Raw genomic sequence first — 25,486 nt, forward strand, 5'->3', positions numbered from 1 at the left:
GGTATTCTACCCTGCCATGTCAGGTCGCTATGAGTCGGCACCAACTCGACGGCCGTGAGTTTTGCGGATCATAGTTTGGGTACCTAGGAAATAGACTCTGAGACTCCGATTTTCATGCCAAAGATTTATTGGAGAGTATTCCTGGGAACAGCAGTGTGAGGGGTGAGAGGAGCAGGATTCGGTGGTGGGAGCAAGGGAGACAAGGGGTCTAAGGCTTCATCCCCAGCCCTACCTCCTAATCAACCGGTCCTAAACCAGCTGTGAGCCCTCAGCAGTCAACACTCCCAGCCACCCACCGGGGAACAAATGTGATCTTGACGGTGTTCCACACCGTCTGCAACAATTGCCAGCTAATATTTTCACTTTGCAAGTATTTCCACATTTATTATTCCATGTTGCCTCCCGGGAGCCTTTGAGGGGACAGAGCTACTTGGGAGCAGTCGTTTCTGTTACCATATGGGGTAGCAAACACGCGCTCAGCATCACGGACGACTATGCTCGGCTCTGCCGCCCAGTGACTTCTGACCGCAACACATCATGCTCTTCTTCTTTCAACTTTTAGAGTGGATGGAAATGTGGAAAGTAGGAATTAGATACGCTAGTTCAGTCACCTGACTTTAAAAGTGAGGAAGCCGGCTCAGAGACGGCAGGATGATTTGGTCAAAGTCAAGCTGTAACTCGGTGGAGGAGCCCAGCTCATCGCCAGCTTTCTTTCCCCCAAGAACCGATTTTCATTACCGACGACGGTGTGCTGGAGTTACAAACATGAGTAGGTTACAGGTCCAGCCTTAGTTGACTTTAGAATCCAGGCAGCTTCTTCAATCTCACTTGGAGAGTTTGAATGAGACAGAGGGCCAAGCGAAACTTTTTATTCTATGCTTTCTCATATCATCACTTTGTGAAGTCTAAATCCAGAAGAAAACAGCGTATTGTTCCTTGAGAAGGGGAGAGCAGGAATGGGGTTCCCCAAGTCTTCCAAACTGCTGCCTAGGAGATCCTTGAACAGTTCAACCATCTCTGCAGACAGATCTAGGTGACTCTTCCATTGATTCTACCCAACCAAACTGGTGTCGTGGCAAAGGCGCCTTTGACTAAGGAAACAAGTACTGCCTTTATGTTTTTTCTTTAAGCAGCGGAACGTATGTGGCTTTTGTATTCTCTTTCTAGAACAAAGACAGTAGCTGCATGAGGTCACGTGGGTGGTTTCTGTATGTAGTGCCATGCACTTAACCTCATCTAAACTTGCCCGTTCATCTTCCCACAGCTGGGACGGGATGACGCAGATCCACCCTGGGGCAGGCGGAGGACAGCTGCCTTCTTACGATTCAACTCTCACCACTGGACTTGCCTAGCAGGAATGCTGTGTGCTTCCCATGTTCTCTCTCCAGATGTGACCCTTCTTTACTGGTGACGATTAGTCATACTTTAAAGTCCTTTTTCTTACTCCCCTATTGGGGGTGCTTAGTCACTCAATCCTACTCAATAAGCCTGGTTAACCAAGGCAGACCTGATAAAAATTTCTCTTTAGCTTCTAGGTTTCTCAGAGAGCTCCTGACAAGGGTAGAACCCTGCGTACGCATGCGCGGCCTAAGAAAGGTGATCCCGATGTTGCTGGAACCCGCAGTAAAGAGATGGGCATGGGAACAGAGACCTGAGAAGAAGTTAGGCTACAGACTACGAAATCATTTTAATGCACAGTAGAAAAGAGCAATCTGCCACCTCATTTTTCTTACTGGTCCTCTTTCCCGTGACTCTGAGAAGATAGGAGCAGGTGGCTTTGTGTCTAGAATGGCTGTTCATAGGGGAGAGACCGGGACTGGTAGCTCGTTCTCACATCTGGAGGAATGCTGGTGTCATAGGGAGTAGATGTGAAACAAGCAAATAATTTATATGTAGTTCATTGTCACTACCAGTCCCATCATTTCCTGCTCACAGTCACAGGGCAGCAGCCTCATCCTTGGGCCTGTGAGGCCCATGGTCGCCTTTACAGAACCTGCAAAATAAGCACAGAATGAGGGAGGATGAACTTCTTCGAAGTGGCAGGATTGGGAAGAGAGGAGGAGAAGCTGAGTCTTTGGAAGTTTCTCCTTTCTGACTCAGGAATTGGAACTGGAAGATAGAAGGAGGAGGGAGAAGGGACCTTTGGGACGGGGAGGAAGTAAAGACGAAAAACACACCTTCTCTGCCGAGGAGCACCCTTTGCTGTTATTCATGTTGATGTTCTTCATAGAGATGAGGGTGATGCTGTTTTTCTCACCATTGGCTGTGGAGCAGCTAAGGGTTGAGAAGGAGTCTGGGTTATAGAAAACAGGAGGGAAGATAGTGGGGACGTAAGAACCTTTGGGGTTGAAGCTACTGTGTTTTAGATCTTGGTTTTGAAATCTTAATATTTTGGTGGTGGACCATAATGAACTGAGAGCTTTGCATTTTAAATGATCAATATATTTTGGTTTTAGTACATCACCACTTGCCTAATCTTGACCAAGTTAAAGCTCCTCTTCAGCCTTATTTTAATCATGGGTAAAAGGAAGTAATATCTGCCTTGAAGAATTACTGTGAGGCTTTGAGGCAATATTTCAAAATGTCTATCACAGTGCTTGGTGCATGCCAGCCACTTACTTGCCCCAACCACTGAGTCTATTCAGGGTCATAGTGACACTACAGGATAGAGTAGATGATCCACAGAGTTTCTAAGACTGTCAGTCTTCCCAGGAGCAGAGAGCTGCATCATTCTGTGAAGTGGCTGGTGGGTTTGAACCTATGACCTTGTGGTTAGCAACCCAACACTTAATCCACTGTACCACTAGAATGCCTTGCTTAACACATTAAAAACAACAACAAAATACTGCCACTGAGTTAATTATGATTCATAGCAACTCTATAAAGGGTGTCCAAGGAGGCTGTTAATCTTTTTGGAAGCAGAAAGCGTGTCTTTGTCTCTCAGAGCAGCTGGGGGGTTTGAACAGCTGACTTTGTGGTTAGCAGTTCGCACTTACTTGACTACCACGCCAGAGCTCCTAGCTTGGCACATTTAGTAAGTACTAAACGAGTGATTCCTAAGCATAGTGGAAAGGCCTTCTTATTTAAAGGCCTTCTTAGATTAGCATCTAAGTTCTTACACTTTCATGAGAGAGTTTTCAGGTTTAGCTGTGAGGCTGTAGAGCTCTAACCTATCTCCCATTCCTGTCACCTGGTTGCCTCTCTCCCTGTCTTGTCCTGCCCTCCCGTGGCTCCGTGATGGCTGTAAGGATTGCGTGTGTGTGTGTGCGTGTGTGTGTGTGTGCGTGTGTGTTTAAGTCACGAAGTGCTGGTTCCTTATTGGAAACGGGGAGTGGGAGATCAATAAAATGCCCTTCTGTAACAGTCTTACCTTTCAGATATCCCTGAACTTCCTGGTTTCTGAGGATCTGTGAAAAGCCAAGGCACAGATCAGGAGTCACATGCTGTAACTCAGATACCCAGCCTGCCCCTCCAAGTCCGCCCAAGTAACCTCTCACACTTGATGGTGCTTAACTGCCCATCCTTCTTTCTACTTCAGGCTAGGTCTCAGCTATGGCCCTTAGCTCCTGCTCTCTCCAGCAAAGAGGGGCCCCGGGGCCAGCGCTTTACCTTCAGACTCCTTGTTTCTGCGACACTTAAATCTTAGACTGACCACACTGACTAGGACAATCACCACCACCACCAGGATGACAATGAAGCTGATGACACCTGAATAGGGATGAAAAAAAGTGGGGTGAAGAGGTTGAGAGGACAAAAGTGGGCAACAGGAGTCTGAAATTCCTGTTGCTAAGTACTGTATCGGCAGACACCAGAGCAAGATGAAGCCTATTTCTTTGTTGAACAAGTTCAACAAGCCTGCTACCCCTAGCCCGAGTGGGACATCCTCCCCTGCCCGGCTCCCACAAGAACATGGAACCCATCAGAGACAACAAATTTTAACTGATGGGCAGTGGAGGTTCCCTCCCACCAGAGCTATTGCTTTAGCCCACCTCTCTCGGAATAAATGGATAAGAAGTCTACATCAATTCCAGGGCAATTCCCTCCCATGTCCCGCCTTTTCCCCCCGACTCACCGAATGCAGCCACAGTAAGCACCGACTCTGATGTGGGGGTAGGCAGGATGGTCAAGTATTCTCCTGTCCTCGGGCTCATGGTAGTTGTTTTGGGGGTCATATTTTGGGATGTGTCTAAAGATGAGGTAGGGGATAAGTATATCAGTAATAGAAACTGACATGGCCTACCATGGAGAGCTAGTTTCCCTCCACCCCCATCCCTCTGGTTAGAGATGGCTAGGGAAACACACACCCCAGAAATAAGACGTCCTCCCTGTCCCTTCCACCAGATCCCACGAGATGGAGGTCAGACCATGATGGTAAGTGGCCATGGGAATGACACTGCTGACTTCTCAAGCTGCAGGTTCCAGAGAACTCCAGGAGATTCTGGCTCCTCCCATGAGGCTTGTTCCACCTCCCCATGAGGCCCAGAGGAAAGGAATCTGTGTCCCCGAAATAGGGACCCAAACTGAGCCAGGCGGAATCATCTGTGTTTTGCCAAAGGCTGAAGTGGGTGGAAAGAAGGCACGGGATGTTTGCCCTCAGGAGCTGGCAAAACAAGTCAGGCTGCCAGTTAAGGGGCACACGTGGCTGTCCTCGGGAAAACTAGTATGGCCACCTCCTTTCAGCTCCTCTCTACGCTGTACGTCAGGCCTGATCACGGTGCCATTTTCCTATCTCCCTGCATCCCCCTCCCAAGTAGGTCTGGGTAATGTAAAAAAAACAAACCCTCCTGAGCCAAGGAGAGAGAGGGGAAAAGCAGCCAGACATACGTCCACTGGGGCCACCGCTGCTCTTGCTGCTGTTGCTGGGCCTGCTGCGTGGGACGCCTGTGCCTGCACCGTGAAACATGGCCAAGGCATGGTGTGCTCTCCCTCCCACCTCTTCTCCCATGTTCATTGATGAGGGCCAGCCTTCATTGAGAGGAGGGAAACCTTTCCCCAGCATTCCCTGCCACTTTCCCATCATTTAGGTTTCTCCCATTCTCCTCCCTCCTCCTTCCTCAGCCCAACTCCAGGTTCCTGGCCCCTTCCTGGTGACCTACTCCTAGTTCTTGTCTCTCCCCAGCCACTAACCAAACCTCCCGAATTCTTCCTCAAACCAGGGTGTCCTGCCAGGGGTCCTGACTTCAAGACCCCTAGTGCTAGAGCAGGACGTGGGCCTCCGGAACGGGGGAAGAAGGAGCCCACCCAGACATAACCCAGTGTCCTTCACCCCTGCACTTTGCCTAGCCCCAGCCCTGGGCACTCACCAAGTCCTGAAGTGCGGAGCTTGTACGGCTGAGACTGAGGCTGGCCCAGGGAGGACAAAGAGTGATCACCCAGGGTGCTTGACCTAGGCGTGGGGGGTTCACTCTTTAACACGCGCTCCCGTGAGGCCGTCTTGGGAGGTTCTGTGGGTCAGAAAGTACGCTGAGGGTTAGGCTTAGGGCCTTATCCAGCAGTGTGGACAGAGAGGGCTCTATAGTCCCAAATCTTGCTTTCTGCCCCAAGAAAAGGGCCATTTAATCCCTCACCTCTGCACCGCTACCTGCACAGCTCCTTGGTCTAGAATATGCCCATCACTTCCGCCCTGCAGTCTTCTCAGGTCTCAGCTTCAGATGTCACTCACTCAGAGATATCTTTCCTGACCCCATTCGGATATCTGAAAGTGTTGTCCCCACCACCCACCGAATTTGAAGTGACTGATGTGTTTCTGGGCTTCCATAGCACCTTCTCCCCACCCCCATCCGAGTCCTGTTTACTTGTCTGTTAGCCCAATTTTTTACATTCTCCTTTTGCACAGGAATGGTATCTGGCTCCTCCCTGAGTCCTCCATGGAGGGGATTTGTAGTCTGAACAGGAGAGTACCTGGGGTAACAGTACTGGACACAGAACTTGGGCTGCTAGACTCTGAGGAAGGGCTGTCTCCTGCAAGGTCAGGGTCAGATATGGAGTTGGAAGCGGTGCAAGCTTGGTGACATCCCACTCTACTGGCTGTGCCAGAACCCTGGCTCCAAGCCAGAGGAATGATTGAGGACATGGAGGGGAAGGGCCTGGCACCTGTCGTATGCACTCACCTGTGTGGGGAGAAGTTGGCTTTGTGATCAGACTTCGCCTGCTTACAGCACCTGAAACAGATCGTGGAGGCTGAGGGATTGGGTGCTGTTCATTGCACCCTCCCTCTCTTCTGCCTTCTATCTGGTATTTCCACTTTCTATCCCTGCCCCACCTCCAACGGCTCCTCTTTGTCCTCTTTCAAGGCATGTTAGAATAAGGGGTGGGGGGGAGAATCACCACCTGAGCTCAGCTGCTGCTGAAGGCCTGAAAGTTTTGTTCCCAGCTCCCCATCACTGGAGGTCAGTGGGAAACGGACCCAGCGCTCCTGTCACCCTCCTGCAGGCAATGTGTACTTGGTCTTACCCTGAGGGGTAGCGGTGTCGGTCTCAGATGTTGTGGGCTGAGAGTGGTGTCCTGTAAGAGACAACACAGCATGTGGGCTAGCTTGGTAAGTCTCCTGCCCAGGCCAGCTCCCAGAGTGGAACCTGGGCTTTTGACTCTCTAAGTGCCCATAATGGCAGAGGACTGAAGGGGTGGGGCTCAGGTTCATCACACTGTGACCCAATAGCCATTCACAGCCATCTCGTGGCTCAGTGTTTTCTGGCTCTTTCACCCTGAGGTAGTTAGTGAGGTTAATTGAAGGGCAGAGGGAAAAATGGCTCAGTGAGCCTCACCTTTCTAGTTCTCGGGTCTCTTGCTTTCTGATGGTCGGATCAGGGTGTAGCTGCCTTAGCCAGTTCCCAGCTGGCAAGGCTCACTTCCTGCAAGACATCCCTGAGGAGAAGCTACATGGACCTGCCCCAATGCACCCTTGGGTACTAGAGCAGCCGTGTGGAGACCCCTGCCAGCGCTGAGATGGTTACACGCTCACTGACTCAGCTTTCCTCCTGCAGTCAGCATCATTGCTTCTGTTTTGTGAGAAGGAGGAGGACTTTGTGGATTGGTGTTGGACATAAGGGTTAATGGGTTAATGTTGGACTTGAGTGCTTGGGCAGCACTGGGTTTGGATGTTTTCTTGATGCGCACTTAACCTTTATATAAAACTCTCTCTTACACATGAGTTTCTGTGGATTTGTTTATCTAAAGTACCCAAATTAACACCAGCCTGGCCCAAGGTCCGGGGAGGTTGTTTTTAAGCCAAGGACACATCAGCAGGCCAGTGGTTTGTTTCAAGAAGAGCCCAGGACTCCAGGTCTTAAGGCTAAGACTCCCACCCTCTGTCACTGGGCCATTCCTTTTCTCTGGCGGGTCATGTCATCCTGGATCCACCTCCAAGAAAGAGGCCGGAGAGACGTGAGGAATAAGATAGGGATTAGGGTTCCTATCTCCGTTGGTTCTCTCTCCTCCTGCCCTCAGCCGGAGGGAGAGTCCTGCACAGGAAGCAAGTCCTGAGGGAGACAGAGAGCTGAGAACAAGCCTCGGAGTTACCCTCACAGGAAGTTTACTCTCGCAGTCACTGCCTACTTCAGAAACAGCCCTTGTTGGCTAAACCCAGGAGGCCCTTGTGGGGACCAGAAGGTCCCAGTCCGAAGCTCTCACTTGTTTCTTGCGTGTACATGAGTGCGTCTGTGAGCCTCTCTGCAGATGTGCGTGTGCACGCACCCCGTTGCCCATATATGCATCCTGCTATGTGTGTGGGACCTGAAAGGTCAGATGGTGTTTGCTCATTTTCCACAATGAAATCATTCTAGAAACCTGTGAACAATGTGGAAGGAAAACAACGTGGGGAAGCGGAGCCGCCCAGCTGGGTTCCCGTCACTGGGCTTAGCCTGGGCCTGCAGCCCCCTGCCTGGCCCTCCAGCTCCCTGGGCCCCCTCATCATGGGAGAAGCACTAAACCCGGGGCTGGGCCAGGCTGAGGCGGCCTGGTGCCAGGGGCCCGCCCCAGTCGGTGGCAGCCTGCTGCTCTGTTTATTTTCTTTAATCCACTGCCTTCCTCCGTGGAGCTATCATTCGGATAATGTGGAAAAAACTTTTGTTCAGGCCTAAGCGTACCCAAATCCTGGGCCAGGTTTTTCTCCCTCCCCCCCCCCCCCCCCCCCCCGTCTTTGGTGGCCCCATAGGGTGAGGGGGAAAGAGGAGAGTCGTTCAAAAGTGTGGCAACTCCAGGCGACAGAGAACCTTTCCTACCTGGGTGGGGACAGAGGAATGCCCCCAAGAGAACCTAGCCCTGTGGTTCACCTTCCCCACGCCGCGACCCTTTCAGACAGATCCTCATGTGGTGGTGACCCCCAACCGTAACATGATTTTCGTTGCTACTTCATCACTGTCATTTTGCTACTGTTATGAATCGGGCGACCCCTGTGAGAGGGTCGTTTGACCCCCAAGGGGGTCACAACCCACACGTTGAGAACTGCCGACCTATCCTGAAAACGTCCACCAGTGTGGACCAAGCAAGCCTCCACTCTGCTGGAGGGCACAGTGCCCTGCCTTTGTGCATTTACCTAGGAAGAGGACTAGCCAATGTCTCTGAAGGAGTTCCAAAGTCACAAGCTGCGGGTCCCGGTGGCCTGCTCTCTCTCTCTCCGTACCTCATGCTTCCTCCCTAGCCTCTCTCTGTTTCATTCCCTTCGACCATGTGCTTCAGGAACGTAGCTTAGTAGTGAAAGTCTTGGATTTTGGAGTTCAAATCCTGGCTTTCCCTTACTGTGTGTCTGGGCTGCAGTTTCTCTTCTTTAAAATGCCTATGCAGCCATATTTGGTTCTATTGTGCTTGGCTCGGCTGCCCTTCGAAGACACTGCATTTTTGACACATTGAAGGTAGGTGGCAACCCTGTCTCGAGCAAGTCCATCGTGCCATGTTGTTCAATAGCGTATGCTCGCTGTGTGTCTCTGTGTCACACTAGGCAATCAATACCCATACTATTTCAAATGTTTTCATAGCACTATTGCCCCCTGAAAAGACTAGAATCCAGTGTAAACATAACTTTCATATGCCCTGGGAACCAAAAACTGTGTGTGACTCACTTGATGGTAGTTCTGACTTTATTGCAGGGACCGGAACCGCACCTGCAAGATCTCTGAGGCACGCCTATAAAGCATTTAACTTGGCCTGGCTGTTAGTCCTTCCTCAGCAGTGCTAGACATTTGGGGGGTGAGGGTGAGGGGTGGGCATTCTCTCCAGTCTTAGAAGTCTGCCCTGCCTCTGTAGATCCACAGATGAGCTCCTCTGTGGGGTCTGGATAGCCTCAGAAGGATCGCTCAGCTCACCACAATGCCTGGCAACAGTATGCCCTGAGCTCTTGGGGTGAGAGGTTAGGAAATTCCAGGGGTCCCAGGGGCTGAGGGACAGTTCATCAAGGCGTTTAGTAGCCCTGATACTTGCCTGGGATGGGAGACAAGCTAAGGAAGCTGGGGGAAACCTAGGTTTATGAAAAACGATCTCATGTGTCTTATTTTTACTTTAATTCCTCTTGTGCCATCTTTGCAGTTTCCACAACAGTCCCGTTGCCAGCCCCAGATAAAATCTGTGACTATCCTCCTGAGGGACAGCAATCAGCCCCCACCCCACCCCCACCCCCACCCCAGGCTCTGGGCTTTTTGAGCTGGCTGGCACCTCCAGGCAGAATGCTCTACTCTCCAGCCTCCTTTCCCCACACAGTTGAATGGGTTTCTCCTGCCCCCTCCCCATCCACAACACTCTTCTCTTTCGGCTGCTTTTAGCGCGGGTTCACATACTTCCACAGAGAGCTGGTGGAGGGTGAGAGAGGGCAGGGATGGCCAAAGGGAAGTGGCTGCCTGTGAGTCACAAGCTCCTGGATTCTTTATGGTTCCCAGCAACTGCCCCCCATTTCGAGGATCCCTCATGAGCCACCACACCACGTCTGCAAAGGATTGTCTCAGAGAAACCTCCTCTAGAGGTCATCTGTTCTAGTCCCCGGGCAAGGCTGACGCAGACATCCTCCTTGACAAATAGTTGTCTGTGTTTAACGGGAGTCTCTCTGGCTGTGGTTTGAGTTGATAACCATTTGGAATTTCTAGGTTGTTCCTCCTCTTTGAAAGAAGGTGGGGGGGATTCACTGGTGAAGGCTAAGGTACAAACCACTTTGTCCACCCACAGAGAGCACTCTAACCAGAGGGTAAGGTGGGGTGGGGCAGCCAGCTTCCCAGGCCTGCACTCACCTGGGAAGAGCTTTCCAGCCTTAGTCTCATACCAGACAGCCCCATCCACATTTCAGGAGAGCAGCCTCTCTCAGGGACCCAGTCCTCCCTGGAATTTTCCCATTAGAGGGTATCTCTCCTTACCCCTGCCTGACAATGACCACCCTCCCACCCCCAATCAGACGGATCCTCTTAGTGGAAAGTCCCTGGAAATTCCCTTTGGTGACTGCTCTGGATGAACAGTGCCGCGTGTACGTCCTGAAGCAGAGGCTGGTGCCCGGGACTGTCAACCTCTAGAGAGAAACTGATGGAGGAAGGCGGCAGGTCTTCTTACCTTGGAGTAGAAGGAAGCCCAGGATCGCCCAGCCCAGCTGCGGTGCCCCCATGGTCCCCATGTCGGCTGGCTCGGTGTGTGGTGGGCCGGCAGCCACTCCCAGCAGAGGCTCTGTCCATAGTGGAGAAGAGAGAGGGAGTGCTGGGGCGGGGTGGGGGGTGGGGGCTGGCTCTCCAGGAGCTTCCTGTCAAAGAATAGAAGGAAACAGATTGGGACTGGCTCCAGGGGCCTCACTCAGTTTGGTAATCCAGATGAGGATGTGAGGCTTTAGCTGCAGTGAATCATGGAGGACTCTGCAGCCTGGTTCATGGCTGCTGTGGCCTCTTCCAGGACCGGCCCTATCAGCCCTCTCCTCTTCTCTGAGGTGCCCCTCTCCACATGCCACCTGGAGGTCTTCCTGCAGTTTGACACCAACCCCACCCGTCCTGCTGGAGGCCTGAGGCGCCTCTCCCATGAATGAGCCCAAAGATCAGCCCACCAGCCACCCCCGCTCTGTAGACTGAATTCCCCACATTCCTCTGCTCAGAGCTCCTGATGCAGATGAGATGCCCCACATCTTTCTGGGGGCCTTACAATTATTGCTTTAAAAAATTATTAGCACATAATCCACATGTCCTACAATCTAATAGTTTGATCACATCAAGAAGAGTTGTACAAGCATCACCACAATCACTTTTAGAACGTTTTCTTCTTTCTTGTGCTCATTGTTATTAGCTCCCCATTTGCCCCCAAGCTTCCCTGCCATGCCCCCCAAGGAAGCATTAATCCAGTTACTGTCTCTATAGACTTACCTGTCCTGGATTCCATGCAGAAAGACATACAAAAACCAAAACAACCTGATAACAAAGTAAAACCTCAATCGAAAAGAAAGTAGAAAATATTAAAAACTAGGACAAATTTAAAACGGTCAAGAGGAAGATCAAATGATAAGGTGTTAAGTTTTGACCTACATCTGCCACAATCCACTTTCCAATGCTCCCTGCATGATAGCAAGGCTACGCACATCCCTCGTCTGCGGTCAGTGGGGATTCACCGCAGGCTTAATCCACATGTACGTCCTCTTCACTTTTTTTTAAAACTAAAACAACTTTTAAATGGACCACAAGGGAGATTAAAGATATATATTACATTTGAACCCAACTAGATCTACCATAATCAATCTTACAATGCTGCCTATCTGATAGCAAACATATTCCGATCACTCTACTAAGGTCAGAGGGGATTCAGCAGAGACATCATTTTTGTGTGGACCCTGAAAACTGACTTTGGGCTGCTATTCTCCTCCACGGGCTTCTGCAAACAGTGTTCACAGTTTAAGCTCTGACACCATTCCTTCTTCAGATCTGGATTTTATGATTTATAATCCTTGGATCACACAGAGTGGTCTGCTTCTTCCAGGTGGACTTAGTTGACACCTCAGGTTTGAAGACACCTCATTGTCTGTAAGACTCCAGACACTATGCTTTCTGATAGCCAGGCACCATCTAGTTTCTTCACTACACTTTGCTATAGCACCCATATCGTCAGTGATCTCTTCATGAGGGTGAGCAGCAAGCAGGACCATGTTGTAAGAACTAATTGTTCTTAGATTTGGGCTATAATTAAGTGTAAGCTCAAATACCATTTATATATCTATAGTTTATATATGTCTTTGGTTCACCTTAGAGACATTGTTATAATTTTATGTTAAAAAACATTATAAATTATCTTCCTAGGGCATTAATTTTGTTGATATTGTCGGTAGTTTAGCCAAAGGAGTACAATTTAAAACACAGTTGAGAAAAGGAAACTATACAAGTAATAGGTCACCAAACAGCTATTATTGTTATTCTTAAAGGAATATAAAAATGACCACACCACAACCATCCCTTCTTCAAGAGAACTTCACCCCCAATTCCACAACCCCCTCATTTGGATTAGGTCTCATCTCAATGTCTGTGACGGTTAATGTTATATGTCAACTTGATTAGGTTATATTTTTCAGTGGTTTAGCAGTCATTGGATTGATGGAATTTCCATTATAATATAGATAATGTAATATAATCGTTTCTCTGATGCAATCAGCCAAATAGTCGTGAGAGGAGTTTTCTCACAGGTATGTGCCCTGCATCCAATACATACGAGCATTCTGGCAAAACTCACCTGCTCAATCGTGACTCTGACTCATCACCACCTGACCTCCATTTTTCAGAATATGAGCCAGCAGCTCCTACTTGACCCGCCAATTTTGGATTTGTCAGCTTCTGCAATCATGTTAGTCAGCAGAAGTCTCCAGCCGGATGCCTGACCCATAGACCTCCCCAACTGTGTGAGCCAATTCCTTGAGAATCTCTCTCTTTATCTGGAGCCTTGGTGGCAATGTTAGACTGCTAACTTCAAGGTCAATGGTTCAAACCCACCAACTACTTTGCTGGAGAAAGTTGAAACTGTCTCTGCTTCTGTAATGATTTACAGCCTTGGAAACCCTATAGAGAGTCACTAGGAAATGGAATGGTGGGTTGTGTGAAATGGTTGGACTGCTAAGTGCAAGATCAGTAGTTCGAATCCACCAGCCTCTCTTTAGGAAAAAGATGAGACTTTCAGCTCCCACAACTAATTATAGCCTTGGAAACCCAGAGAAGCAGTTGTACTCTGTCCTTTAGGGTCACTATGAGTTGAAGTAGAGTGGATGGCGATGAGAGTTTTGGGTTGTTATTTTAATGAATTGGAACTGAGTTAAGGGCAGTTGGTTGGGGTTTTGGGTTTTGTTTCTCTAAAGAATCCAGCCTAAGACCCCATCCCTCCAGGACATTGCCACATCCCACAGCACCCCCTCCTGAAGACTGCAACCCAGCACCGCTACTTTTTTTAGACTCCCTAGGACCTGGCAAAGGAGCCCTGGTGACCCAATGGTTAAGCCTTTGGCTCCTTAACCAACCGAAAGGTTGGCAGTTCAAACACACTACATGGTTTCATGAGAGGAAACACCAGACAATGTGGTCCTGTCACCAGGAAACTCTATGAAACTGATCTCCTCTCTCATATAGGGTCGCTATCAGTCAGAATTGATTTGGTCGCCCCTAACAACAGGGCCTGGCACAATGCCTGGCCTGTCATGCTCGTCTCAGCACACACAGAACTAAACTCACAGGATTTCAAAGCAGAGAGAACCATTACACTTGATTCTACCTCCTTCACACAATGATTATTGTGGATTTCCTCAAACTCTGTGTCTTTCAGTCTGAGACCATATGCAAATGCAAATACTTACGTGATCGGTATCTTTTTCATTGTTATTTTTACTTTTTAAAATAAATGTTTTGAAGGAAGCACCACACATTGACAGAAAAATTGAAAGTACATTCTGAAGAACTTTTTCCCACCAAACCACTTGAGAATAAATTGCCAACAGGATGCCGCATTACCCTGAATACTTTAGTGTGCGTTCCCACAAACAAGGACATTCTCCTAGATGATCACAAGGCGGCCATCACAGTGAGGGAGTTGACGTGGACACATTCACACTAATAGTCCTCAGATTCATTTCCGATTTTGGTAGTTGTTCCAAGAAGGTCTTTTTTAACAATGTCTTTTATAACACAAGATCTGGCTCAGAGGTAGTCTTTGCCTTTGTTGCCATGTCTCTTTAAGACTTGTTATGGAATCCCTTCCCTCTCCTAGTGATCCTTTACCTCCTCAGTCTCTTTCATTGTAGAAGAGTCCCTCAGTCTGTCCTTGATTCATAACCTTGACACTTGACGATTACAGTCCATGGAGCATGCCTCATGCTCCATGATGAGATTGAAGGCACGCTGTCTTTGACGGGGTGCCTGTGATGCTGCGTCCTTCCTCATCTCCCATCAGAGTCCCAGGAAGTGGCGCGTGATTTTAATTTGTTCCAGTAGAGAGGATGTTCACTTTGATCACTTACTTAAGAGGGTGTTTTTCAGTTTCCCACACTGCCTAACAAATCAGCACAACATGGTAACTTAAGACGGGAGAACCCATCCTTCCGTTCAGAGTGCTGGAAGCTGCCATCAGGTGGTGGCAAGGCTGGGCTCCCTTTGAAGGCGCTAGTGGAGAAGCCATGCGTCCAGCCTTGGATGGCTGTTGACCTGTCTTGCCGTGCAGCCCCATCACTCCCGATCTCTGCCTCCTTTTCACATCGTCTTTGCCTCCATAGCTCTTCTGTGGACACTTGTCATTGGATTTGGGGTCCAGAATATGATCATCTCCTCTCAAGATCCTTAAATGAGTTACATTTGCAAAGCCTACCCTACCCCCACCCCCAGGAAAGTTTGTGGGTCCCTGTGACTGTTGTTGCAGCTGTGAGGTGCCACTGAGTCAGAGCCGACCCCGAGCAACCCTACCTACAACAGAACTAAACTGCACGCCACACTGACACATTGTTCCCATGCCCAATCCCATTGTCCCAACCCCTGTGTCTCTCAACCTCTCAGAGGCCCTTCCTCAGTGTCCCAAGCATAATGTCCTCCCCTGACAATATGTCCGAAGTATGTAAGGGCAAGTCTCGCCATTCATGCCTCAGAAACAAGCCCTAAGATTGGGATGCAGACATATCTTTTTTAGGGCTATCATTTAGTCCACTTCACCCAGAATAAAGTTTAAAATTGCTTTTTTCCTCTTTGTGATGAAAAGGTATTTTGTGGAGATGTACTTTGATACTATGTAAATGCCCCATTCCAGATTAAATTTTCAACTTATTTTTTTAACTCATGTCTGTATGGACTCCTATGTTCCTTGTCTTATTCCATGGATTGTAATATAAAAATGTATTATGTGAATGTTCAAATTATCTCCAACGTGTTCACTGGGAGGCCTTTCAAACTATATATATATTCATCGTTCTTTAAGCATTGCCTTAAATAAATAAATAAATATATATTCATTGTTCTTTAAGCATTGCCTTACTTTCTGGCATAGTGAGATCTGTCCTTCCCCTGCCCTAGCCATCGAGTGCCATTTCTCTAAGGAGAATTAGTTCCTGTTTGTGGAGGACGGTGTTGACAAGCTGTGCTCTGCGTGGTAGAGGTGCATACTGCTACTAGGTATTAGCTACTCCAAATATCCTTCCCCAACAGAGAGAAAATGGTCTCCATTTATCATTAATATGTTTACTCACCTGATCACCCCCATCTCTGCATCACCTGTCCACCTCATGAATTCTGTCCCTGTCCCACTCGGGCTCTGACATGCCACCCCAAGCTGACTCTCTGCTGTGCGGACACTGCCTCATCCCTTGTGGGCTCTGTCACCCTGCTCTGGGCCACTGAGGTTCCCCAACTCCTACTGGCATCAAAGTCTCCCTTGTCCTGCTCTACTTTAGCCCGATTCTTCCAGCAAGGAAGAGGAAATGTTTCCTTTCTTTTCAAGCCATCAATGTTCGATGCTGGCTCACACTCTTCATAGTGATCACAGTTTATTAATTTAAATTTTTATTGTGAAAACAATTTAAAACAATGTGCGAGTATTGCTTGTTTTCACGATTTCCTCCTTCCCCAGTGCCCTCCTAGCTGGCAATCTAGGAGGTAAGTTTGTGAGGGAAAAGAGAATTTCCATAAATGCCCATCACCAGACAAAGATGATCACCCCTATTTAAGCACCTCATGCCTTGATTTAATACTGTTTGTATGGAAAGATAGCATTGATATAAAATATGGTTAACTGAGTTTAATAATGAGCTGTACTATGTTTTTAGAACGAATTCACACCATCCGGGAATCTTAACCAATCCCAGTGTCATTGGGCTGATGCTGACTCACGGGGACTCCATGTGTGTCCGAGGAGGACTAGGCTCTGCAGGATTGTCACGGGCCGATCCCCAGACCTTTCATTTCAGGCATCTTGAAGTGGACTCCAACCTCCAACCTTGGGGTTACAACGCCAAGTACATTCAAGGAGTCCAAGGAGGAAGAGAATGTTTTGAAACTGATTGTGGCAGCAAGTGTACAGTACTGCTTGAGGTGGTTGAACTATGGAATCATATATCTGTATTAGCTCCCCATAAAATGGTTTTGGAGTGTAAAAAAACCAAGTACATCAGTCGTTTACATACTAATATAATTCTAAAGGAAGAGCTTAATGGGGGGATTCCCCTCCCTCCAATCATTAAACAAAAGACATTTCCTAGTAGAAATGTAAAACATTTGAAAATAATATTATGTACTGCATGTGATCATCTTTCACGGCAATTTATTTACTCTCCTGTGGTCTATTTTATTATCTCCCTCAGTAAAATGACGGGAGTAACACAAGAACCTGTCTGACTTCAAGAGGGATCCCAAGAGCCCATTCCCAAGAGATGGAGGTCACACATAGCTCCGCCCTCCAACCTTCTCTCCAGTGTAGCTGCCCCTCCCTCAGCACTCTCCACTCTCTTCTCCGTTGCGTAGTCTGTTGCAATGGCCACCCAGAACTCAGAGACCCCGGGGTTAGTAGTTTAACAACTTAAAAATACAGTCCAGTAGTTTATTAAGGAAGTAACAGGGTACACATGGGATCCGGATCAACAGGCTACAACTTGGCACTAGGATCAGGAAGCACAGGGAATCCAGAACAGATAAACCCATCAGGACCAATAATGAGAATAGTGATACCAGAAGGGGAAGGGGAAGGTTGGAGAAGAACTGATCACAATGATCGGCATATATCCCCTTCCCAGGGGGACAAACAACGAAAAAGTGGGTGAAGGGAGATAGGAGTTGGTATAAGACATGAAAAGAAAAAATTTATAAATCATCAAGGGTTCATGAGGGAGGGAGGGTGGGGAAGAGAGGGAAATGAGCTGATACCAAGGGCTCAAGTAGAAAGAAAATATTTTGAAAATGATGATGGCAACATAGGTACAAATGTGCTGACACATGGATGGATGGAGTGTGAGAAGAGCTGTACGAGCCCCCAATAAAATGATTTTTTAAAAGATCAGGAAGTAGTGGGAAAAATCTGCCTTCTTCAGTTCAGGACAGCTCTCTCAGTTCCTGTTAGCTGTTCGTTCAAGCTTTCCCTCAGCGCCTGCGGACAGGTTCCTCTTGTTCCTGCCATCTGTTACCGCTGACCCTGCCCCGAGGCGCTTCCCTTGCTTGTCATCACTGGCTCTGCCAATGGGCCCCTCTGGACCTGGCCTTCTGCCGTCCGTGTTATGCCCCTCGACTGTGTTAGAGCTCATTTAGAAGGCTCCTTGCCTCCTCTCTCTGTCTCTTTCTTCTTACTACCTCCTGCTTCTTCCTGTCTGAAAAACCTTTGGTTTTATTTTGGCTTGTATCCATTAACTTCTTTTCTATTTCAAAGCATGGTTCTCCCACCAAGACCATGAACTGACCAATCCCCTCTCAAAGTCCCAGACAACTCATTTGCATAGGAAGCTATAGATGCTCTATTGACCAATGTTTGCAAGGCACAAACCAATCACAGAATAGCTTGCGACCCAGGACCAGCCAAAAAAGATCATACCACAAGTTGCTCGCAGTTCACCCAGAAAATGTCAATCAGCTGGCACGAAAAAAAAAACTACCTTCTGGGGTAGAAAGCAAAGGCAAAGGGAACTCCCAGGGATTAGGGATGGCACCTCTGAAATGGGTTTTCCAAAGAACCACAGCAAAAGGCCACAGAAAGGGACTTTCCTCATCACACCCTCTGTGGAACATGGAAACTGCGACCACCACACTAAGCTGCAAGCCTACAACTTTGTTGTTGGGCGGGGGGGTGGTGGTGGTGGTGTTAGTCTTTTGACTAGGTATGTATCTCACTGTGGTTTTTTTTTAGACAACTTTATTGAGAACTAATGTACACGCCATACAGTGGCACCATCTGAAGTGTACGATTCAATGGCTTTTCATGTAACCACAGAACTGGGTAGCCTTCACCAGATTCAATTTTAGAGCATTTCCATCAACCCCTGAAAGAAAGGCCATACCTCTTATAGGTCTACAGTGTTTGCTTTGGTTTTCACCAAGAAAGAAGTGGGGTGGGTATGAGGTGGGCAGCACTTCTCCTGACTTAACTCCAGTGGACTCAAGACGGACCCAGAGGACCAACAGACTCTCCGGGACCTGCCAAGGCCACGCTCCTCACGTCTGCTCTGGATACCCCACAGGTCCTTGTCCTCCTGTCCCTCCCAGCCCTCGACTCCTGGCGCCCTTCCTTGGGGCAGCATGGAGGAAGAGGGCTCCTCTTTGCTTTACTTAGTCCAACAGGACTGCTGCCTCTGCCCATCCCCAGGTGGGAAGCGCCACAAAAGAGAAACGGTCTCAATGCCCAGAACTGAGGACGGCAGGGCCTCCAGCCCCAATGGGTGGTAGTGGGGAGCTTGGGGTCTTTTCATCCTTGCTTCTCACATTTGAGCCTCAAGAATCTCAAAAGTCTTCTCTGGGAACTAAGAGCAGGATGTTTGTTTTTGTTTTGAATTTTAATATCATTTCAGTCCCCTGAATCCACCCTAAGAGGTTCTACAAGAGCAAAAAGCTAGAAGGAGATGGTGGAAGCGAGTCAGTGACACTCTACGGTGGCTCACTGGGCCCTCTCCCAGATACAAGTTGCTCTCTGGGTGTCCCCAGGGCCAAAGACAGTGGCTGGGGCAATTGCTGTGTCTTAACAGGCAGGGGGACAGACTCTGGGACACAGGAAAGAGTTAAACAAGGTCCCTGCCATCATGGGGCGCACCACCTCGAGAGGGGAAAATAAGCCCCCCCCCATTTGTGTTGTAAGGCGAAGGATGACAGAGGTCTGCAGAGGGGTCCGAAAGGCGAGGGTTCAAGAGGCAGGGTGCTGCAGACAACATTCCTGGCGGAGGCGGCGCTTGAACTGAGCCACAAAAAATGATTACTGTTTGCTGGTGAGCATGGAGGAAGTGCAGCTCATAACAGTGATGTCAGAGATGGGAAAGCTGGGACAATAGTCTGGTTCCAGAAAGTCCACTCCTCACCCTTCCAGATGCCCTTTGGGAGATACATCCTGGATTAAGAGCGAGAACAAGGAAATAGCCATCAGAGGATGAAAAAAGTGGGACTTTTAGACTAAGGGGTTAGGAGCCCCAAGAGAGGTGCCTGGGAGAACAATGAGGTCCTTGTCTTGATGTGGCAGGAGGCAAACAGGAGTGGCTAAAAGCCTCAGATTTGTGACAGACCTCCTTGTGAGTGGGCCCAGGTGAGGGGCAGGGGATGATTACCGCCTTGGTTTGCATTGCCACCTGGAGACTTCAAGCCCTCCCACCCCCCTCCCTAAACTGGTCTTACTCACTTCTTAGGGCAAGACAGCAAGCAGCATTTGCTCAGGTGGGCTTGGAGGTTCGAGTGGGGAGGTGTGCCTGAGTTGCTAGGGTGGACAGCTGGACTGAAAGCCAGTGAGCTGGGAGGCTGCCTCCTGGGCCCACGCCGCTGGGCCAGGAAAGACCCCAGGAGTCTCTTGTCTTGGCCTGACTGAAATGGGTGCTGCCAGGGACAGACTCAGAAGAGGGGGTGAGCTGGGTCCAAAAATGATCTCTTCAAAATTGTCTCCAGTTGGGTGGGGTGTCTCATTGTGTGGGCAGCTGTAGCCATGTCAGCGTGTTATGGCTCATACCAACCTGGCTAAGGGGGTACACTGCCCTGCGAGGAGAAAGCAGCCACTCCAGCCCGCAGCCCAAGGGGAACTTCCTTATTTCCGGACGTCAGAGAGCCAATGTTCTCGGGTTTAAGAAAAGCCCTTCCACCAGTGCCTGCCTTCCTGGTTGTTATAGGTTCCTCCTGCTGGCAGCCTTGACCCTCACAGGACAAACTGGGCTGTTCTTGTCCCAGAAGTCTGGGGTTTCTCTCAAGATCCTGTCCCTGCACTTGGGGGATAGTCCTAGGATGGCATTACAGACGTTGATGAGTGGCGCCCACCTGGTGCCACAAGTGAAGTGTCACATAGGCCTGAGCCGGAATAAAAGGTAAGGAATTTTACAGTCTGCAGATGTTTAACAAAACTTCAATCAGATTGTTTGGCGCTGGCCCACAAATCAGGAGCCCTGGTGGGGCCCTGGCCTGAGCATTGTGTGGCTCCCTGCAAAGACAGCAGTTCTTAGGGAGAACGATGAAGCTCCCTGCTCCCAGAAAGATTTACGTTTTTTAAAAAGAGTAATTTATTTGGAAAATAGGTATCTAAGTATTTTACCCCCTGCACTTACATCTGACTTTTTATTCTACCGGAACACTAAAAACCCCAAACCCAAGCTCACTCCCCTCAAGTGCATTCCGACTACGATGGGTGAAAATCGGCCATCGTGGGACACGTAAATAATATCGCTCTACTTGCTCGTTGACAGCAAGGGAGCATTTTATACACCACAGAGCAGGCTTTTCAAAATGTAAACATTTCCATTGTCCGCCAGGCCTGGATCAGTTCTGATCTGATTGAAAGATTGACCAGCATATAATTGAGGTCGTTCTGTCCTTTGTAGGTCAAGATGTCCGTTATCTCTAGCATGCCTTCAAGCACAAGATTTGAGATTGTTGCCTAATGGAAAATGCAAGTTAGTGGTTAAGATTTGTGAGTGAGTGGGCCCAGGAGAGGGGCAGGGAATGATGACAGCCTTGAGACTTGGTAGGTAAGGCTTTGGGCTGTGGACCACACTCACCCACTGCTTTGGGCTGTGGACCACACTCACCCACTGCTTTGGGCTGTGGACCACACTCACCCACTGCTCCACGGGGGAAAAAAAGATGGGGCTGTCTGCTCTCTTAAAGAGTTACAGTCTCAAAACAATGTTTTGATTGCTTTAGATCAGTGGTTCTCAACCTGGGGCCGCAACCCCTTTGGGGGGGTCAAACGACCCTTTCACATGGGTCACCTAAGACCATCAGAAAAAATATATATCCGCTGGTCTTAGGAACCAAGACACCGCTCCTCTATCCATCTCCTGGGGGGTCCGCCCACATGCAGATACACCCATATATGAGTACCCAGCATGAAGACTGTCACCCATGCTACACCGTGCTTCAAGACACAATTTCATTTATTTGTCATTAGAAATAAATATTTCACAATATATAATTACATATTGTTTTTGTGATGAATCACTGCTTTAATGATGTTCAATTTTTAACAATGAGAATACATCCTGCATATCAGATATTTACATGACAATTCATCACAGTAGCAAAATGACAGTTATGAAGTAGCAACAAAAATAATGTTATGGTTGGGGGTCAGACCACCTGAGGAACTGTATGAAAGAGTCGCGGCGTGAAGTTTAAGAACCACTGTTTTAGGTGATCTAGAGCAGCGGTTCTCCACCTGTCGGTTGTGACCCCTTTGGGGTCAAACGTCCCTTGCACTGAGAACCACTGTTTTAGATGATCCATTCCAGGGTGTGACTAGCTCACCGTTAGCATCTTGTGTCATGTCATTCTGCTAAAGATGAAAAGACGGCCTGGACCACTGACGAATTAGACAACTCCGGGGGAGCCTGTTCTCTAGTTTGAAAAAATGACACTTCGAAAGAAATTAGGGCGTCACAATCACAAACAAACCAAACTGTCTCCTGGGAGGGGAGAGACAGATGATACTGCACACAGGCATTTTTCTTCCTAACTTAGTGTGTCACAGCGGAACTGTGCTTCTGGGGGTGGTTCCGAGGCTGCTCTTTCACACGCAGATCACCAGGCCTTGCTTCTGAGGCACTCCGCCTTGCGCTCAGGCTGCCAGCCTTTGGGTCAGCAGCCGAGGGGGTTCACCCCAGACAAACAGAATCTGTATTTGTAACAGCTGAGAGGAAAGAGTGCCTGGCATTCCCGGGGGGAGAAGGAGGGGAGCGGTCAGGGAGTTGTGGGGGGCGAGGAACGGGGCGGTTCTAGTTCATGACTGTCTTTGTCATATTTTTGTTCTTCACATTAAAAAGCAAACAAACAGCAAGTTGTTGCGAGATGAACGGAGCTGGTGGCTGGGCTGCAGCGCATAATATAATCTATACTCTCCCCTGTGTTTAAGAGATTTCATTGAAAAAGAAACAATTATCCGAGAGCAGTGACTGAGGAGACTGGTTGGGATGGGGTCCGCAGGGCCTGGCGGGTGGCACCCAGTGGAGGAGGGTGGCTGGCAGCCTGGACCCTGAGGGTACCCCAGTGAGGGGCGGGGCCGGGCAACTAACGCGGATGTTCGCGGAAGTGAAAGCGCGGGAGAGAGCGGGCGGTTTGGGTGTGTGTGCAGAAGGTGTGTGACCCGCAGACGTGGCAGCTCCTGGTGGGGCAGCGCCAGGCGGCCAGCTGTTCTTTGCCGGCTGCTGCCTGTCCTGAGGGAGCCCTTTGCCACGACCGGACGATGCACCAGGTAGACTCACCCCCGCTGCCAGACTGGCCGCATGCCCGGCCAGGGTCGCAAGCCTGGGCTTCCCTTTGCCCCTGTACATCCCCATACTACTTCCCCATACGCTGGCCTGGGAGCCCTGGGGACTTCGGAGGGGTGGGAGGAGGGGCGGGAGTGGGAAGAGGGCACGAGGGACCAAAGGACTGGCTAGCTTCTCCTGGAGCCCTGTTGCCCAGCCATGGGGAGGGTGGGCTAGGCTGAGGACTGACGGTTGGAGGGTCCACACCACAGAGCCTGTTCCTGGATGGTCCAGAAGGGGACCAGAAAGAGAAAGCTTCCTGAGCCTGTGTGGGTGGTCTCACTGCTCTGGAGCCCACTGTGGGGAAGTTTGGCCCCCTTCACTGCAGCCCCCCTCCCACCTGACACCCAGCAGGGCGGCGACAGACAGAGGTAGGAGTTATGAACCTCACCTTTACTAGCAGAACCCTGCCGCTCTGACTGAGCTAGAGGCTGCACTGGGTGTGATTCCCCTGTCTTGGGCGGAGCCAGGAATCTCTCCACTAGAAGTCTCCTGAACCTGACTCTGAGACCTGAGGCTGGGGGACATGATGGGATAAGGCAGCCTCCTGTCCCACACCAAACTCCTGGGCCTCATGTGCCCTTTTTCTACCCATTCTCCCAGGGCCACATTCTTCCCCCTTCCATGGGAGTCAGACAAGTGGGGTGGGGCTCAGAGGCTGGACACCGACTCCCTCCCGCCAGAGGCTTTAAAAAGCAGCTGCTTATTGTCCCCTGCTCAGGCTGTAGGCTGGTAGCTCAGGTAGACTTAGCTTCCTGGCACAGGAGCCATTGATGATTTTGCTGGTGACCTGGGATGAAGGGGCAGTGGGAAGGGTCTTGGGGGACCCAGCCCTAATACATCAGGCTGTAATGCAATCTTTTGTGTCTTTCTCCTCCCACCCCCCACCCCCGCCCCGTTTCTTTTTTCTTGTTTTGCTCTACCTGTCTCTATCTTGAACTCTTTATCTCTCTGGATCCCTTTCTGACGGCTGTTCCCTGATTCTGTCTTCTGCCGTGTGTCCACACTGTGTTTCTGCCTGGGTTCTCTCTCTCTCCATGGCCTTGCTCTGGCTGTCCATCTTAATTCCTGTCCCTCTCTGTGTCCCTCTTCCTGAGACCCTCTGTGCTCTTTCAGTTCCCCTTGAGCGTACCTCTCTCTCTGTGTTGGTCTTTTTCTGTGGGCACATGCCCATGTCACCTCTCTCTCTGGCACTCCCCCTCCCAGGCCATCCCTGGCTTTCTCCAGCTGTGAACAACTCTGTGGGGCAGGAGCCCCAGAAGCAGCTCCCAGAGGTGCTGGGCAGAGCCTGGGAAAGCCCTCAAGGGGATGGGCTCCCTCTGCTCACCATCATTGTCACCATCTTTGTCCTGCTGGCGGTCGGAATCGTGGTGGCAGTTCACTATGGACCAAGACTGCGCCAAGGCCATGCCTCTCTCCTTAAGGGACCACCAGCCCCCAAACCAGAGGGCGGCATTTACCTCACCCACTGGCGGCAGCTGGGGTCCGCAGACTGTCCTGAAGAAGCCCAGCAGAGAGCTCCTGCCCCTGCTCCCTCCCCTGCACCAGATGGACCCAGACTCAGCATGGATGAGATCACATACCTATAGGAAGGAACGTTGCTGCAACCTGGTTTGGAATAACCTGGACAGATAATTAGGGCAGAGGCAAACTGGGACTTGGACAGCAGGACTTCAGAGGGGCCGGGTGGACTCAGCTGGAGTTGCCCCCTCAGCAGGATATTTGGAGAGAGAGCCCTCCTGTGACAGGAGAGAAGAAAGAAGCCTGAGACTGGCCTGAAACCCACTGCTGTGCACCCCCAGTGCCCAAGGTCATACTTATAAAACCTCTCTTCAGGGAGCTCCAGCCCCCGAACCTCCTTCTCAGAGTCCCTGCTCTCTCCTTGCACTCCAATCTCTTCCCACTCCAGGTCCACCCGGGGCCATACTCCCTGATGGTGAATGATATGATATGTGAAGGTCATAGGTCTCGCCCACCAGCCACCCCAAATCCTGAGGGCCAGCTGAAAGCACCAAGGTGAAGAACGGAGGTGCTGGGGGATCCTGCCTTGTCTGAGACCCTGTGGGACTCCTGGAAGGAAGGGATCTCTGCATTCCTCACCAAATGAGGACATCCCTTGGACTGTCACAAGGGCCCTGTGTAGTGGGTTACACAGTGGACTGCTAGACACGGGGTTAGAGCTTCAAACCCACCAGCTGCTCAGTGGGAGAGAGGTGAGGCTGTCTGCTCCTGTAAAGAGGTACAGCCTCAGAAATGCCCAGGGGGCAGTTCGTCTTTGTCCTATAGGGTCACTATGAGTGGAAATGGACTCAATGGCAGTGAACTTTAAACAACAACAATTTTTTTTTAACTGTCAGGGCCTCAGACCTGGGTTATAGATAAACTCCACTTTCAGCTCCCAAGCCTGACTCTGAGTAGCCCCACTGACTGTCCTGCCTTCTCGGGTGGAATGGACAGGGTGTGAGGATGCTCCTTACCCCCCAGCCTCTCTGTGCATCAGCCTGTTGAATCCAGCCTAGATTCCCTGCAGGGCATTTCCCAGATCCAGAACCTCCCAGGTGGTGGGAAAACAAGAAAGGAAAAGGAGTTCTGTGGAACTTGTTTGGGGAAGGAAGGTGTGAGGCT

General features: G+C 49.8%; 2 protein-coding genes across 2 annotated transcripts; one reads left to right on the plus strand and one right to left on the minus strand.

Moving 5' to 3' along the window:
• Positions 1-143: 143 nt before the first annotated feature.
• Positions 144-10,913, minus strand: ECSCR (endothelial cell surface expressed chemotaxis and apoptosis regulator). Its single transcript, XM_075543130.1, has 9 exons — positions 10,525-10,913; positions 6,454-6,504; positions 6,111-6,161; positions 5,304-5,444; positions 4,073-4,186; positions 3,610-3,708; positions 3,371-3,407; positions 2,178-2,274; positions 144-1,993 (listed from the first exon to the last, which is right to left on the minus strand). Exons 1-9 carry the CDS (start codon positions 10,583-10,585, stop codon positions 1,985-1,987), a joined length of 660 nt encoding a protein of 219 aa, XP_075399245.1. The 5' UTR covers positions 10,586-10,913; the 3' UTR covers positions 144-1,984.
• A 12,851-nt stretch (positions 10,914-23,764) lies between these two features.
• Positions 23,765-24,607, plus strand: SMIM33 (small integral membrane protein 33). Its single transcript, XM_075541640.1, has one exon. It carries the CDS (start codon positions 23,899-23,901, stop codon positions 24,448-24,450), a length of 552 nt encoding a protein of 183 aa, XP_075397755.1. The 5' UTR covers positions 23,765-23,898; the 3' UTR covers positions 24,451-24,607.
• The last annotated feature ends 879 nt before the right edge of the window (positions 24,608-25,486 follow it).

This window comes from Tenrec ecaudatus, chromosome 2, assembly GCF_050624435.1.
Source record: "Tenrec ecaudatus isolate mTenEca1 chromosome 2, mTenEca1.hap1, whole genome shotgun sequence".
In the NCBI taxonomy this organism is placed as follows: domain Eukaryota; kingdom Metazoa; phylum Chordata; class Mammalia; order Afrosoricida; family Tenrecidae; genus Tenrec; species Tenrec ecaudatus.

What these genes read in the sequence shown, in the direction of transcription:
- ECSCR (XM_075543130.1), bottom strand. Translation starts at nt 10,585, where the DNA reads ATGGGGACCATGGGGGCACCGCAGCTGGGCTGGGCGATCCTGGGCTTC. An exon ending in GGGCTTCCTTCTACTCCAAG is followed by an intron (nt 6,505 to 10,524) that starts GTAAGAAGACCT and finishes TGTCTCTTACAG; the next exon opens with GACACCACTCTCAGCCCACA. An exon ending in AGTTCAGGGATATCTGAAAG is followed by an intron (nt 2,275 to 3,370) that starts GTAAGACTGTTA and finishes CTCAACCCTTAG; the next exon opens with CTGCTCCACAGCCAATGGTG.
- SMIM33 (XM_075541640.1), top strand. Translation starts at nt 23,899, where the DNA reads ATGGCCTTGCTCTGGCTGTCCATCTTAATTCCTGTCCCTCTCTGTGTC.